Below are 16,203 nucleotides of genomic sequence, written 5' to 3' on the forward strand. Positions count from 1 at the left end.
GATGAGGAAGAAGAGAAGCGGCGGGAGCTCATGCATTTTGTAATTTTTATCAGTCTGAAAAACGAACAGTAAAGGAAAAGGTCGCACCGACCGATTTGTCTAGCGTAATTGCCTTCGTATTCCTTGGTTCCTCAACATATGGTGCCGAAACCCGGGAGTGTCCCGCTTCACAAGGGCCCAAGCTACACGCCGCAGGGAATTTCAATCCTGCAGCTGCAACGGAATTCAGCAGTTCCTTGGCGGGAGCAGACAACTGGGAAAAGAACAGCGACGGAACCTTGGCAGGCGACCGTACGGCCTCGTAAATACGAATAGTCAATGGAGAGGCTGAAGGCTAGGCGGTCGGCTCGGCGGGCACAGAACACTAGGATAATGAACGACGCCAATCGGATTCTCCAGGATCCCAGCCCCGACCTAGCAAGAGTGCGTTCGATCAAGGACAGACTCACTACCAGCAATGCAGAGCTCCGACTACTTGACGGTGAGATAGAGCCGCTAATTCCAATCCAAGAGCTGGAAAGTGAGTGCACCGCCACTGCAGAATACCAAGACGAAGCCGTCATGGTGATCAGCGAGTTCGAGACCAAGATTGAGTCCCTACAATCGCAGAGAATAATAGCTTCGGCGGCGAGCACCGGAAACCAAACCGGCATTCAAGACAACGCAGCGAGACGTGGACCAAAGCTTCCGAAGCTGGAGCTATCTACCTTCGATGGAGAGCAAAGCAACTGGCTCACATTCTGGGAGCAGTTTGGTGGAGCCATCCATACCAATGCAACTTTAACAACCACAGATAAGTTCCACTACCTTCGTCGGTGTCTAACGGGAGATGCTGCTGCGGCGATTGCCGGGCTACCAACAACAGAAATATGCTATGCCGAAGCGATCACCATCTTGCAACAGAGGTTTGGAGAGAAGAGGAGAATAGAGCGGCAGCATCTGAATGCCCTCAGGAATCTACCGCACGATGCTTCAGCTAATGACGTGAGAGGGTTGAGAAACCTGTATGACACCACACAACTCAACGTTCGGTGTCTAAACTCTTTGAATGTTCCCACGTCAAGTTTTTCAGCCGTGCTCTGTGACATTCTTGTCAGGGCGTTGCCTTACGAGGTTACAGTGGAGTATCACCGGCAAGTCAACAACACCGCTTTCACCAACGCAGCGGCTCAAGACCAAGGAGACGGATCGGCGGATGGAACTTCAAGGTCAGCGGATACTACGTCGGAGTCAGTGACCGAATTGAATGGAATGCTTCGCTTCCTGCGTGTGGAAGTAGAAAGCCGAGAAAGAAGTAGCCTTGAGGATGCTCGAGGTAAACACGAGACAAAGGTAAAGTCGTTTGCATCAGCATCAGCTTTTCATAACGCAACAAATGCTACACATTCTCAGTGTTTTTTCTGCCATTCAAAGAAGCACACCACGCCATCTTTTGATTGCAGCAAACAGAGAGAGGAAAAATTAAGTATGTTATCAAAAGACTGCAGATGTTTCCGATGCACATTGAAAGGTCACCGAGCACGAGATTGCAGAAAAAACCTCAGTTGCGCAGTTTGCAGAGCCAGACATGCAACCACAATGTGCGATCCTGAGTTTGTTAGGCGGATGAAGGAACGTTCGCCCCAAGGTAACGATACGATTTGCGTGTCTGCATCCAGCGCGGGCGCGCGCTCAGAAAAGAAGTTTAGGGACGGCATATATCTCCAGACGTTCAAGGCATTTTTAGTGACCAACGCTGGCAGCTGCTATGTCAAGGGAATAATCGACGGTGGCAGTCAGCGCACATTTATAAAAGAAGAGGTAGCGCAACGCCTAGGGCTGAAAGTCCTGCGGAGAACAAAGATAGCACTCAACACTTTCGCCAGTAATGCTTCGAAGGTTATAGAACGCAGTCCCGTTGTGGAGGTAAAGCTCAAAAGTCAATTTGACAATACAGAAATAACCTTTGAAGCAATTTCCATCCCGGTCATTTGCCAGGACGTATCTACGCCAACAACGGACATCCCGTTTGTGCGATTTCTGCGAGAAAGCAGTAAGAATTTGGCAGACGACGTAATTTTCCCAGGTGTAAAAACAGTTCCTGAAAAAAGTCTGTTGATTGGATCCGACCAGTTGTGGAAGTTCTGCACAGGAGACGTGACCAGGTGCGCAGATGTGGACGGATTGGTAGCGATCAACACAAAGATGGGCTGGACGCTGCAAGGTCCTTCAAGACAGGTGGGAAGGCTCCAATGGGATTCAAGTCTGATGATATGTGTCCTACAAGCGAAGACAAAGGAAACCCAAGTGGAAGAGGCGCTACAGCCCTTCTGGGAGTTAGACAGAATGGGAGTTGCCGACAGTGAGCTCGGAGACACTGATGCAGACACCATTACACACTTTGAGCAAAACATCATTAAGAAAAACGGACTATACGAAGTGGCTCTGCCGTGGAAAGAAGACACTTTTGATATGCTGGCAAACAACTGGGAAGTTGCCATTTTACGTCTAGGGAGCTTGTTGAGAAGAATCTCACGAAAGGAGGGATTACTCAAGCGGTATGATCATGCAATGAGACAGTATTTGCGTGATGGGCATGCAGAAGTGATAAAGAGCAGAAAGGAAAGCGACAGCGCGCAGGTCATGTATTACATGCCGCATAAAGAAGTAATACGTGAAGATGCAACAACAACAAAGTTAAGGATCGTCTTCGACGCATCTTCTCATGCCAAAGGGTGCAGGTCGTTGAATGAGTGCCTAGTAACAGGACCCAACTTGAACCCCGAGCTTCTGCAGGTCCTGCTTCGGTTTAGATGGTACTCAGTTGCAATGACCACCGACATTAAGAAAGCGTTTTTACAAATTGCCATCCGTGAAGATGATCGTGATGCTTGTAGATTTCTTTGGTTTGCTGAGGAGCCAAGTTTCCCTTTCAACAAGGAAGAAATTCAAGAGTGGAGGATGACTCGGGTTCCTTTCGGATCCACGTCTAGTCCATTCATGCTCACAGCTACAATACAACATCACTTGAAGTTGGTCTGCGAAGACCCACAATTAGCAGAGTAACTCAGGACATCTTTCTACGTTGATGATCTACTGCTCGGAGCCGACGATATTGAGGATGCCGTGAGGCTCTACCACACTTCCAGGAACGTCATGAGACAGGCAGGAATGACACTCCGGAAATGGACTGCGAACAATGAGCAACTGCAGGAGCAGTTCAACAAGGAGGAGCCAACATTTATGACCGAAGAAAAAAGCCTCTCACCTTCACCAACCTCCAAGGTACTTGGAATGATGTGGGATCACGAAGGGGACTGCTTTATTTACAAAGTTGAAGCTTTGCTTGAATTCCTCTCAGCAAATGTGGACACTAAACGGTTCATCCTCAAGGCAGCCTCAAGAGTATTCGATCCTCTTGGATTGATCGCGCCCTTCGTCCTAACAGCTAAGCTGCTATTTCAGAAGCTGTGGACATTGGGAATCAGCTGGGATGAAGAACTCCCCGCTGATTTGATCACTGAATGGCACGCTCGGACGGCGGACCTTGTTCAACTGCACTCGTTAAGTATACCAAGACATGTCAAGCGAGGCATCCAGGCAGGAGCCAACAAAGTACAGCTACACGTCTTCGTAGATGCAAGCACGAAAGCCTACGGATCTTGTGCGTACTTTAGAACAGCCGATGACCAAGGAGAAACAGCTACCATGTTAGTTGTTGCGAAGACAAGAGTGGCACCGATAAAACCTTTATCACTGCCTAGGTTGAAGCTGATGGGGCCGAATATTGGAGCCAGACTCCTACGATACATAAAACAGTCATATTATGACGTGGAACTTGATTACATTATGTGGACTGACTCAACGGTTGCCCTCAGTTGGGTGAGAGGAGTCCCTGAAAAATGGAAGCCATTTGTAAAAAACAGGGTGGCAGAGATACGCGTCATGGCATCCCCGGACCACTGGAGGCACTGCCCCGGTCAAGAGAATCCGGCGGATCTCTTGACCAGAGGACTAGGCGTTCAGGAGCTTCGTGCTAACTCTCTTTGGTGGAAAGGGCCGAGTTGGCTGAGTCAAGAACCTTCAGAATGTCCTGAATCTTCAGTGTTCTTGGAAGACACGCCTCAACTCGAAGTAAAAGAAGAGACACATGTGCTGTTGGAGAAAGGCCAAGAAGTTCCATCATTGTTCGACACCGGAAGTTACGAGAATTACCAGAAGGTTCTGAGGATCACTGCCTGGGTCATCAGGTTCGCTAACAACGCACAGAAGAGAAATGACAAAATACGAGGTGGATTAATTGCGGCAGAGTTGGACAAAGCAGAGCAGTATTGGATCAGGCAGATACAAGACGAAAGGTTTCAGACGGATATTATGCTCCGCGAGAAAAATACGACAGAGGTTAATGTAAGACTCGCAGAGTATCATCCTCTCTTTGGCGAAAACAAAATCCTGCGGGTCGGAGGACGACTGCAGAGGTTGACGGAAAGTCTCGATGTGAAACATCCAGTCCTGTTACCGAACGACCATGACTTTGTCAAGCTAATTGTGATGCACGCTCATTGTAAGGTTATGCACGGGGAAGTAACAAGCACAATGTGTTACCTACGAGAGAGGTACTGGATAATACGTGCTAGGCAGCTGACCAAGAAGGTAATAAAAAGTTGCCTCGTATGTTCACGGTTGAATGCGAGGCCAACTGCTGTTGAGCAAGCTCCGCTACCGACAGATCGAATCAAGAAGGCAAAGCCGTTCGAGGTAACCGGAGTCGACTTCGCAGGGCCGCTGTACGCAAAAAGAAACGACGGTAGCTGCAGCAAAGCGTACATCGTACTTTTCACATGCGCCTCCACGCGAGCAGTTCACCTCGAGCTCTCAACGGGCCTCACTGCTGAAGCTTTCTTGCTTGCATTCCGGCGTTTTATAGCAAGAAGAGGCATACCACTGGACATATATTCTGATAATGCACTAGCCTTCCAGAAAGCATCAAAAGACATCCAGAAGGCATTGGGTGCACTGGAGCAAGAAGTTTTCAAATCATACATTGCAGAACACAGAATCAACTGGAAGTTCATTGTGGAGGCCGCTCCATGGTGGGGCGGGTGGTGGGAGAGGCTCGTTCGATCTGTCAAGGCAGCACTTAAGAAAGTGTTGGGCAGAAGCAGCCTATGCTTCGAAGCACTGACGACTGTCCTTGCTGAGGTGGAAGCAATGGTAAACTTAAGACCACTGACATATCTCTACTCGGGAGTAGGAGACCCCTCAGTCATCACGCCAGCACATTTCTTAATAGGGCAAAGTTTGACAGTTCTACCAGAAACAAGCTTGTCTAACGACCGCCCAGGATGCGTGACACAGAAGGAAACAGCTCGCCAGTTCCAGTATCAAAAAATAATCATGGAACATTTTTGGAAACGCTGGCGGTCTGAGTACCTGTTGGAGTTGCGGTCAGCTCATCAATATCTCGTCACCAATACTTGCTCCCTGAAAGTGGACGACGTAGTCATAGTGGAAAATAACCGAGCATCCAAGCTGTTCTGGGAACTGGGGAGAATCGTAGAGACGTACCCCGGAACTGACGGAATTGTTCGTGCCTGTCTCGTGAAACAGCAAAACGGTACGCTCATAAAGAGACCCGCGCAGAAACTTTATTTGCTGGAAATTCGTCCAAGTCAACTTCAGGCTCGGGGAGGATGTTGCAACCGGGCGATGAGGAAGAAGGGAAGCGGCGGGAGCTCATGCATTTTGTAATTTTTATCAGTCTGAAAAACGAACAGTAAAGGAAAAGGTCGCACCGACCGATTTGTCTAGCGTAATTGCCTTCGTATTCCTTGGTTCCTCAACAAAAGTATTGATACTGGCTGATTGTAGCAAACACGTTTTCCTTCCCCAGCCTACGTCTGCAGCCATTGCAAGGTGGATGACGCGAAGTAAAAAAAAAAAACAACAACATGCTGTCAAAGGACTCGAAAGAATAGACTTGTAGTATTGGAACTAATAAACTTGAGTGAAATCCAATGGCACGATTTCAATCATCAGGAATAGTTATAAGTACACAAATGACGTATCACAACCATCTCAAATTTTTTTTAAATTATACAATGTGATCAAAAGGCAGCAGAAGAGGGTTAATGAATGGCATAATGTCAAAGGGAAACGTGCAATATGAATAGCCTCGAGTAACCAAGAAACGTGGTACAATATTCACTAAAGTAAATTGAAAAGCTAATGAAAAATAGTTGCCATCTCATATCTTCCGTGTCACTTTTCCATTGAGCCAAGAAAACATCTGATGGTACAGTGCTCAACGAAACGAAATGGGCCAGCGGAACGCGTGGCCTCCAGAACTTGCTGCGCCATCTACCGATAAAAGACGGGCTGCCTGGTGACGCGAGTCGGAGGTGTGCAAAGCTGATACGAGCGCTCATCGGCTGTTCCCACGCTGTGCACAACTCTCGATGGGTAATCTCTGCAGAGTGATAGCCTTTTTTTATTATTTAATCGCCGCGTGGTTTTATCGCGATCTGTTTGACGCCCTGTGCATACTTTTATCTTGTCTCAAATATGAAAGAAAAGGAACAAAAGGGCAATATTTTTTTCTTTTAATAAAAAGCACAGTGCCATTTCACTTCACATTTATTTTTCTATAAATTGTCGGTTCACTGCCATCAGTATCCATTCGTGAAGATGCCGTCGCGAGTGCCAATTCACGAACGCTGGCGAATTGTGGCCCTATGCCGCGCGGGAATGCCCCAACGAGAAGTCGCCCGGATGACAGGAAGGACCCGAACCGCAGTGGCCCGAATTTTCACGGCGTTTCGAGACGACAACGGCCGCATCCATGACGCTCCTCACGACGTCCGCCCAAGGTCCACTACCGATGAGGAAGATCGATGGATCGTCGCTGCTGCAGTCGACCAGCCTTTTATTACGGCCCGTGACATTCGAGGCGAACTTGGTCTGAATGTCAGTGACCAACTTGTGCGACGCCGTCTTGCAGAAGCGGGTATTAGGAGCTATGCTGCGTGCAAGAAGCCAATTTTAACTCCTCGACAAAAAGATATCCGCCTGCGGTTTGCCATGGAAAAGACATCATGGACGATTCAAGACTGGAAAACCGTTGTTTTCAGCGACGAGTCCTCTTTCTCAACTGACTGGCACCAAGGAAAACAAGTTTGGAGACCGCGAGGTGCACGGTATGTTACTTTTGAGCAACACGACAATTTTTAACAAGCCGGATCTTATAATTTGTGATTTTGATGTTTCAGGTATGATGCCCCTTACTTGCAGCGTGTGGGCAGGAGTGGGCGACAAACCGTTAATGTCTGGGGGGCATTGTCAGCGGAAGGATTTGGTCCACTTGTAAGAATCCAGAGGCTTAACTCCGAAACGTATTGCGACGTCATTGAGCACGAGCTCATTCCTTACGTTCTTAAGGGACCTTTCCCTGACGGATGCTTTTTTTTTTCAACATGACCTTTGTCCTGTTTATCAGTCAAATCGTGTGCGTGACCTTCTAGAGGAACGCGGAGTGGCGGTTATGCCATGGCCCCCAAAAGGGGCTGACATGAACCCCATCGAGAACATCTGGGGAAACATGAAGATCCAGCTTTCGCGGCGAGGACTTCACTCCGTCACGACTGACCAGCTATGGGATGCTGTGAAGGAAGAATGGGACAGGCTGCGGCAATGTCCAGAGTTGGTGGTGAATCTTTATGAATCCCTTCCGCGTCGCATGAATGCTATTTGTGAAGCCAATGGAGAGTTCTGCAAATATTAGAGTAAGGTGCTGATAATAAAACAAGCACGTTACTTATATTATTTTTTTTCTGGTAGGCGCAGCATTGTGTAACATGTCAAATAAACTATGTTGACACAACACACGCTTTTTAATGACTGTCAGACGCTCGCTAAAATTGAATAAAACCACGAAAAAATAAAACTCTGCATTAATATATTATAGCTGCAAAAGGCCGGACGCGCTGGCTCATCAATCTTTTATGGAATAAAAAATGAAGCTTTATCTTTTCTTTTTTATATATTTGAAGCAAGATAAACTCATGCACATCATCACGACAGTGTCTCTGAGGAAAAATAAACGTGGTCACTCCGCAAAATCATGGCCTGCGCAGATTATCGGGGGTTGCGCGCCTGTGTGCGAACAGCCGCTGAGCGCTCGTATCAGTTTTGCGCATGCGCGACTCGCGTCACCAGGCAGCCCGTCTTTTATCGGTAGATGGCGCAGCAAGTTCTGGAGGCCACGCGTTCCGCTGGCCCATTTCGTTTCGTTGAGCACTGTACTTTTCTTTTGAAATGCTGTAAAAAAAGTCAACAGGGAATATTGAATGTCAACAGCTTTTCAACAAAAAGCATCACAGAATGTCTGTTGAGTTTCAATTAATAAGTGGGCCAATATTCAATAAAAAGCCAACCGACTTTTTACGCTTTTCTTTTGAAAAGCTGTTGACATTTAATATTCAACCGTGACTTTTCAAGAGATTTTCAATAGAAAAGCATCACAGAAAGTCTGCTGACTTTCAATAAAAAAGTGGGTCAATTTTCAATAGGATGTCAACAGACTTTCTCCGATGCTTTTCTGTAGAGAAGCTGTTGACATTTAATAGCAAGAGACAAGCTGTTGACATTCTATATCCTCTATTGACTTTTTCGGAAACTTTTCTATAGAAAGGTATAACAATTTTTGTAAAGGGGAGAGAGTAAACATTGCGTGCCCAGTATGAGAGTCACGTCAACATAATTCTTGTTGACACCAGAGTTGTTTTTAGTGTTTCAGCTCTTCAAGGCTGAACTTCACAGCTCGAAGAAAGACATTGGAAGCCAAGCTGATACCCTACAGCTTGAGAAAGAACAAGTGCTCGGGATTGTACGGGTTAAAAACAAACCGGCCCTTGTATCACTAACCTGTGTGCCATTTTAAGTTATTCTACAACATTTGCGACCTGTATGTGGAGTCTCGCATGTCGAACAAGAGGAAGGACTTCAGCATCAGTAACGCGGACGCAGTATTGCTAACGATGATGAAGCTCTATCACAATCTGAAATTTTCCCTTTTTGGTGTACTGTCTGGTGTCCAGGATGACAGCTTTTAAGATATTCAGAGCGTCAGTACCAGTCCTGGTAGCAGTGCTCAGGCACGCCGTTTTCTTGCCCGAAAAACAGGCTTTGCTCCAGTCCCTGACCAACTACTTTAAAAGGGCAACTCCCCCAAAACATAGATTCTATAAAAGGGGCCGATATCGCTTTAGGAGATCAAAATAAGGTCATACCCAAAATATCACGTGGAACCAACGTCGCATTCCCGATTAAAACCAATATTAAAAATGTTGTACCAGCCGAGTTAGCAGCCCGACAGCGGGTGAGCAACGCTGGCAGCAGGTCAGCTAGTGAAGCATCGCAGGGCAATGATGTAGGTTTCGTCCTACGCCCTCGTACGAACGCCGCAGACGCTTAGTTTCCTGTGGCACTCTGCGGTTCTGCTTACGGCGAGAGGTGCTTACAGCGAGTCGAGAACTGAGCTAGTTGGTCGTTGTGAAAAAGAAAAAACACAGCGCCGGAGACACCTTGCCTCTCAACCAAAAATAGAAAAATGAAAGCATGGACTAAAACAGCCTGAATTAAGAAAAAACATAGAAAGAAAACAGGAGATGAGTTGAGACGGCTGACTATCAACGAGCTCTAGTGAAAACTTCTTCCTCAAGTTGTTTTTATCCAAGTATGTACCAACCGCGTGATGATGATTGGGGTTCAATGGCGCAAGAGCGACTGTGGCCATATTGCGCCAAGAAAGTTAACTTAAAAAGCCTAGCATGCAGTTACATCTAAACTTACTTGTCTACCTATATCAGGTGCAAAAAGCAAATTGCATGTAGGAAACTTAAAACGCGAGCAAATGGTACCAAAGGTCTATCACCAAGCAAAAAATAAGGATGAAATGGAAGGTGGTTTCTGAAAAGTTAAGGAAACTATCTTCGGCGTTGATGATCAAGAAATCTACAATTCCAAAGGATGTGAAGGGCAGTTAACACTTTCTCACACTTTTCACAGAGCTTGACATCTTCACCGTAGAGCAAGTGCAGGTGTGTCAATCGAGAATGACCAATTCTCAAGCGGCACAAAAGGACTTCCGAACGGCGGTCCTTATGGGAGGAACTCTCCCTTACTTCTAAGTTGGGCTTAATAATGTGGAGTTAGTTATCGATCTGTGTGTCCCAATCCAGCTGCCATAACTTAATAATTGACTTGTTTAAAGGGTAACTCCGGTCCATACTTTCCATTTTGGGATTATGACTGTTTTTAGTCCAGTCAGCGTCCCTTAATTACAAGGTGTAATTTTTTTCATGTTACTGTGGGTAGTTTTAAAGATATTGAAACCTCAAAGTTTTGTTTGAGGCGAGGCCAACAAAACCGAAACTAGCCGCTCGAGGCTCCGGCAACACTGGAAGTCAGCCACTATGTGAATGTGACGTCAGGATCGTTCTCGTTCAACGAGTACGCAGGCCGAGCGGCACCTACCCCTGTTGCGCTAGCCGTCTAAAGATAGGAGGTAAGCTGATTTTGTTTTAATCCTGTATAGTGTAGTTATCCAGCATATGTAGCAAGAGTTAGTGCGTACACCCAAAGGCTATCGACTGGAAAACGAGTGAACTCGTTCGGTGCCGTACTCGCCGGCTGTCGCCGTGTGTGCGGTCTTCCGTACTCGTCGCTAGGCCTAAATTGTCATCGGGGTTGATTGATTGATTGATTGAGTTTTATTGGCGCAAAAGCATCTAAGGCTATAGAGCGCCAAAGTCCGTGACTATTTCATAAATGGTTTCTAGAGAGGAAAGAGGGCTCTAGTGGCCAGTGATAGAATAAAAGGATGTGCATGAATCTGTATATAAATAATGTGGATGAAAAATTTAAAATTGCAAAGCAAGTTTAAAGTCGATGTAAAACTCCAGTGCTTTCTAGGAATTTAAAAACATTTGTATGATTTATAAAAGGTTCATCTCCAAGCAAAAGAGCAAGGTGTAAAGGCATCTGTGCTGAATAAAACTGGGCAAAGTAGAATTGGCGGTATCTGTGATATGCGGGGCACTCAAGAAGGATATGAACTACTGTTAATGGTTTTGAGCAGTGTTCGCATGCAGGTGGATCCTCTCGACGAAGCAGATACCCATGTGTTAGATGTGTGTGGCCAATTCTTAGCCGACAAAGGATTACCTCGAAAAAACGGTCCCTATGACGGGCACTCGCCCACTCCTGTAGCATCGGCTTCACAACATGAAGTTTGTTGTTGGTTTCGCGGGACCATTCCTCTTGCCATTTACACTTGATACTTTTCTTTACAGTCGCTTTGTAGTCTTGGTAGGGTATGTCGTCAAGATCGACCTTCCTTGTAGCACATGTGGAAGCGGCACGATCAGCAGCTTCATTGCCGGGAATACCCGCGTGACTAGGCACCCAGCAAAAGACTATCTGCAATTTGTTGTCCCTAGCCGCAGCAACCACTTTATGTTGTAGCTGAGTTATTATAGGGTTTTTCGCTATCTCAAGGGATCTGAGTGCTCTCAGAGCACTTAGTGAATCAGTGTAAACTACAGAGTATGTATGCCTATTTTTGATAATATAGTCTGTGGCCAATAGTAAACCGTATAACTCGGCAGTCAAGATAGTTGCACTGGAATTAATCCTCCGCACACATTTAAGTGATGGTCCAATCACGGAACATCCGACACAGGAATCGGTTTTTGTGCCGTCAGTATAAAAGCTGGTGTAGTCTTTATGTGTATTTTGTAGCTCAAAGAATTCCTGTTTCAAAACTTCTGGTGGGGTATTTTTCTTAGTGTACTCAGTAAGTGACAAGTCTGTGATGAGCAGACCATGTTCCCATGGTGCCACTGTTCCCAAAAGCTGAGCAACAGGTGGGTTTGTCTGAAGGTTAGCTGATGCGGCCGCAGTCTTGTTCTGCAAAGAAAAGGGAGGCTTAACAGCGGGCTTGCTTTGGAAGGTTCGTTCAAAACGTGTTCCCTCGACTAGTTCCCGACACGGATGTTGTACTACCGACCGTATCCTAAGCGAATACATTAGACCTAGGACATCTCGCCTTTTCTCTAGAGACATTTCATTAGCTTCGGCATAGAGGCTCAGCACAGGGGATGTACGAAATGCACCAGTGGCAAGTCTGATCCCTGCATGATGGATTGGATCCAACATTTTCAGTGTTGATGCACTCGCTGATCCATACACCAAACATCCATAATCTAGGCGTGACCGCACAATCGACCTATAGATTCTTAGAAGGCACAGTCGATCGGAGCCCCAAGTCATGTGGGAGAGAACTCTTAAAATATTAAGGGATTTATGGCATTTTTGTTTTAGAGTTTTGATATGCTGGCTGAAAGAGAGCTTGGAGTCGAATATAAGCCCTAGAAACTTATACTCAGTTTTTATCTGAACTGGTGCACTGTATATGGTCAACGAAGGCGTCGGCATCACACCAAGTTTTCGTGAAAAACAAACACAAGCAGTCTTCTCCGTGGAGAACTTAAATCCGTTATTGTCAGCCCACCTTGTCACATTATTAATAGTCAGTTGAACACGCCGTTCACAGATTGCAAGGTTACATGAGGAAACAGCGATCTGGAGGTCATCTACATATAGCGAATAGTGGACCGATGGTGGTATGACACGCGCGATAGAATTGATTTTTATAGCAAACAGAGTAGCACTTAGGACACCGCCCTGTGGAATACCGTTTTCCTGTACGAACCATCGTGAGTGTACAGACCCCAGCCTTACTCGGAAGGTGCGTCTACCTAAATAGCTTTCAATGGCAAAGAACATGCGGCCCTGGATACCAATGTCAATCAAGTCCCTCAAATTTCCATGCCGCCAGGCAGTATCGCATGCTTTCTCGAGATCGAAGAACACAGAGAGGCAGTACTGTCTATTGACAAAGGCCTCTCGAACAGTTGTCTCCAATCGAACCAACTGATCCTGTGTTGAGCGGAATGAGCGGAAACCGCACTGGTATTTATCCAGGATGCAATGTTTTTCCAAGTGCTGCATCAGTCGTCTATTAATCATTTTTTCGAGGGTTTTACACAAGCAGCTCGTCAATGCGATTGGCCTGTAACTAGTAGCAGCATCCGAGTTTTTTCCAGGTTTAAGTAGAGGGATAATTGTAGCCGTTCTCCAAGCTGATGGAAAACGTCCCTCCTCCCATATTCTGTTGAAAAGGTATAAAACCAAATCAAGTGTAGACGGGTGGAGATGATTCAACATGAAGTAGTGGATACCGTCAGGACCAGTTGCCGAGGGTTTGACGTTATGAAGGACCATCTTTAGTTCAATAAGGGTGAAGAATCTATTGTACGGCTCCCGTGCACTGCCAGGTGCCTTTATGGTCCTGGCTTCTTCCCGTTGTTTTAGCCGAAGAAATGATGGTGAATAGTGCCTGGAACTTGAAACAAACTCGAAATGTTCCCCGAGAATATCGGCTTGTTCCTCTAGACTTTCTGGACAGGTCCCGTTGCAGGATAACAGGGGGATGGTGAAAGCAGTATAACATCCATTGATTTTGTTAATTCGGTCCCAGACCTCTTTCGGGGATGTGTGGCTATTTATTGATGTCGCATACCCTTGGAAACTTGTTCTTTTTGATTGCCGGCGAATGTACCGTGCACGGGCCTTCATTTGCTTAAAGTGAAGATGATTGCTCGATGTCGGATACCGTCGAAATATGCTCCATGCCTTGTTTTGTTTTTTTCGTGATTCTGAGCATTCTTCGTTCCACCAAGGCTTGGGACGGCGTGGGAGGCGTCCCGAGGTCATGGGGATTGCCATTATGGCTGCCTGAAGGATGCAATTCGTTAAGTATTCGTTCACTTCATCCATTGAAAGCTTGTCAAGAGATGTGCATGCCAGCAGTGAGAATTCACTGAATTGTGACCAGTTTGCCTTCTCAAATTTCCAGCGGGGAGTTCGGCTGGGGAGGGTCACACCTGGGTTATTTCGTCTTAAAACAATCGGCATGTGGTCACTACCTAAAGGATTATCTGTAACCTGCCACGAAAAGAGTGAAAATAAAATAGGTTCACTTACAGAGAGGTCAATTGATGTAAATGAGTTTGTGGGTTTCTTTTCGTTAAACAGACACAAATTTGTAGATAAAATAAACCGTTCGACAATTGCTCCACGAGTATCGCGTCTAGTACTGCCCCATAAAGGATTGTGTGCATTAAAATCGCCAAGAATAATGAATGGATGGGGGAGTTGCGCGATGAGTGAGTCAAAATCTTCACACCTTAAATGAAAGTTTGGAGGAATGTAAAGTGAACAAAGGGTTATCAGGCGGTCTGACAGAATGCGAACAGCTACTGCTTCCAAGGCGGTCTGCACGGAAACCTCAACACATGCAGCTGATTTTTGCACTACTATGGCCACGCCGCCAGAAGAGTAAGACGAGTGATCTCTATCCTTGCGGAAAAAATGAAAGTGCCTAAAGACTCCTGACTGACTTCCCTTCAAGTGAGTTTCCTGGAGACACACTGCCAGTGGACGATATTCCTCCAAAAGGGAGCAAACATCGTCATAATTATGTAGGAGACCTCGGCAGTTCCATTGAATAAGACTCATTGTCGGTTACAAGTTTGAAACTCGGGACCTCGAGTTCGTAGCCTTAGCGCATAAGCAGCTAAAGCTGTAATGCACCACTCACAAACTAAGGTTCTAAGGAAAAATCGAAAAACTAATTTAATAAAAAACGAAAGAGGACATGAATGGGTGTGGATGTCAACAGGAGGGCAGTTCCGACCAAGCCTTCGGGGAAAGAAAAATAGAGGTAGCGCCCCAGGCGAGGGAGTCGCCAATAGTCCTCTGGCTGATCCTTGTGGAGCTGCCCCCTCTGACCTCCAAGGGGGTCGAGACTTTGGGCCAACGCCACTGGCGAGGGAGTCGCCATCATTCCTCTGTCCCAACTGATCCCTAAGAGTGAGTGAGGTAATGCAGGTGAGCGACAAAGAACAGTGATGCTGTGAGGTGTATGAAGTGTTAACGAAAATTTTTGGGTGTTGAAACAGCGTCCACGACTAAGCACTTGCAATGTGCCAGCTTCTGGACCTGTCGCTTTGGTCTTTTTCTTTGGGTCCTCAACTTTTGACGAGATTTTACCAACCTTCGGGGCAGGTGGAGGCTCCGGCGGACTGCTGGAGACATCCATTGCCTCAACCTCGCGATGCGAGGAACATGAAGGGCGCCCCTCAAGGCACTGTGACTCTGTCGTCACAGTTTTCTCACGAGAACGTGCGGGCATACGGCGCGGGGCCGTCGCCTTTGAGGATGCGGTTTGAGTTGAATCCCTCTGTTCTTGAGGGATTCCAGGTGAGATTTTGGGGGCTTGAGGTTTGCGCGGGGCAGAAAGGTCTAAAAGGCAGACCTGTGTCCCCACGGAAGCCGTTGTCGGTGCAGCCCCCTTGCTGACCGCAGCGGCGTAGGTGCCTCTCTGTAGGAATGAGAGGCGTTTTCGTGCTTCAAAGTAGGTCAGATTTTCTTTGGTTTTCAGTGTTAGTATTTCTTTTTCTTCTTTAAACTTTGGGCATGAACGGGAGTATGCAGGGTGAGCACCTGAACAGTTCACGCATTTGGAAAAATCACTTGCACAGCTGTCAGTAGGGTGATCATTGCTTGAACATTTTCCGCAGGTTGTCCGTCCCCTGCAAGTGGCTGCCCCATGTCCGAAACGCTGGCAGCTAAAGCAACGTCACGGATTGGGGATAAACGGTCGAACCTTGCAGTTGAGATAGCCAGCCTTGACCGTCTGGGGGAGGGTTGTGGAGTTAAATGTAAGCACAAGGTGCTTCGAAGGCTTCTCTTGGTCTTCTCGACGAAAGGTAATACGCCTCACTGCAATCACACCCTGATTGCTTAGTCCTTCAAGGATTTCATCTTCAGTACTTTCCAACAGATCATCTTCGGAGATCACGCCCTGAATGGTGTTGAGAGATCGGTGTGGCGTTACTGTGACTTTGCGATCAGCTATACTAGTAAGTCCAAGGAGCGCTTTACTTTGTTGCTCAGTTTCAACCTCGACAAGGAGGTCTCCAGAGCGAAGCTTCTTTGCTTTGTAAGATTTTCCAACACATGATTCCAAGGTTTTTGCCACAAGGAATGGGGACAGCTTTCCAAGTGGTAGTTCGTATTCGCAGTGTATTACTAGAAACT

At 46.6% G+C, this 16,203-nt stretch overlaps 1 protein-coding gene across 1 annotated transcript; it reads left to right on the top strand.

Annotated features, from left to right (window-relative positions):
- The first annotated feature begins 1,578 nt into the window (after nt 1-1,578).
- Nucleotides 1,579-9,089, top strand: LOC121834186. Its single transcript, XM_042287928.1, has 3 exons — nt 1,579-2,537; nt 3,129-4,563; nt 8,919-9,089. Exons 1-3 carry the CDS (start codon nt 1,579-1,581, stop codon nt 9,087-9,089), a joined length of 2,565 nt encoding a protein of 854 aa, XP_042143862.1.
- Nucleotides 9,090-16,203: the final 7,114 nt, after the last annotated feature.

The sequence above is a fragment of the Ixodes scapularis genome, unplaced genomic scaffold (assembly GCF_016920785.2).
Source record: "Ixodes scapularis isolate PalLabHiFi unplaced genomic scaffold, ASM1692078v2 ptg000597l_1___fragment_1__unscaffolded, whole genome shotgun sequence".
Taxonomy (NCBI): Eukaryota; Metazoa; Arthropoda; class Arachnida; order Ixodida; family Ixodidae; genus Ixodes; species Ixodes scapularis.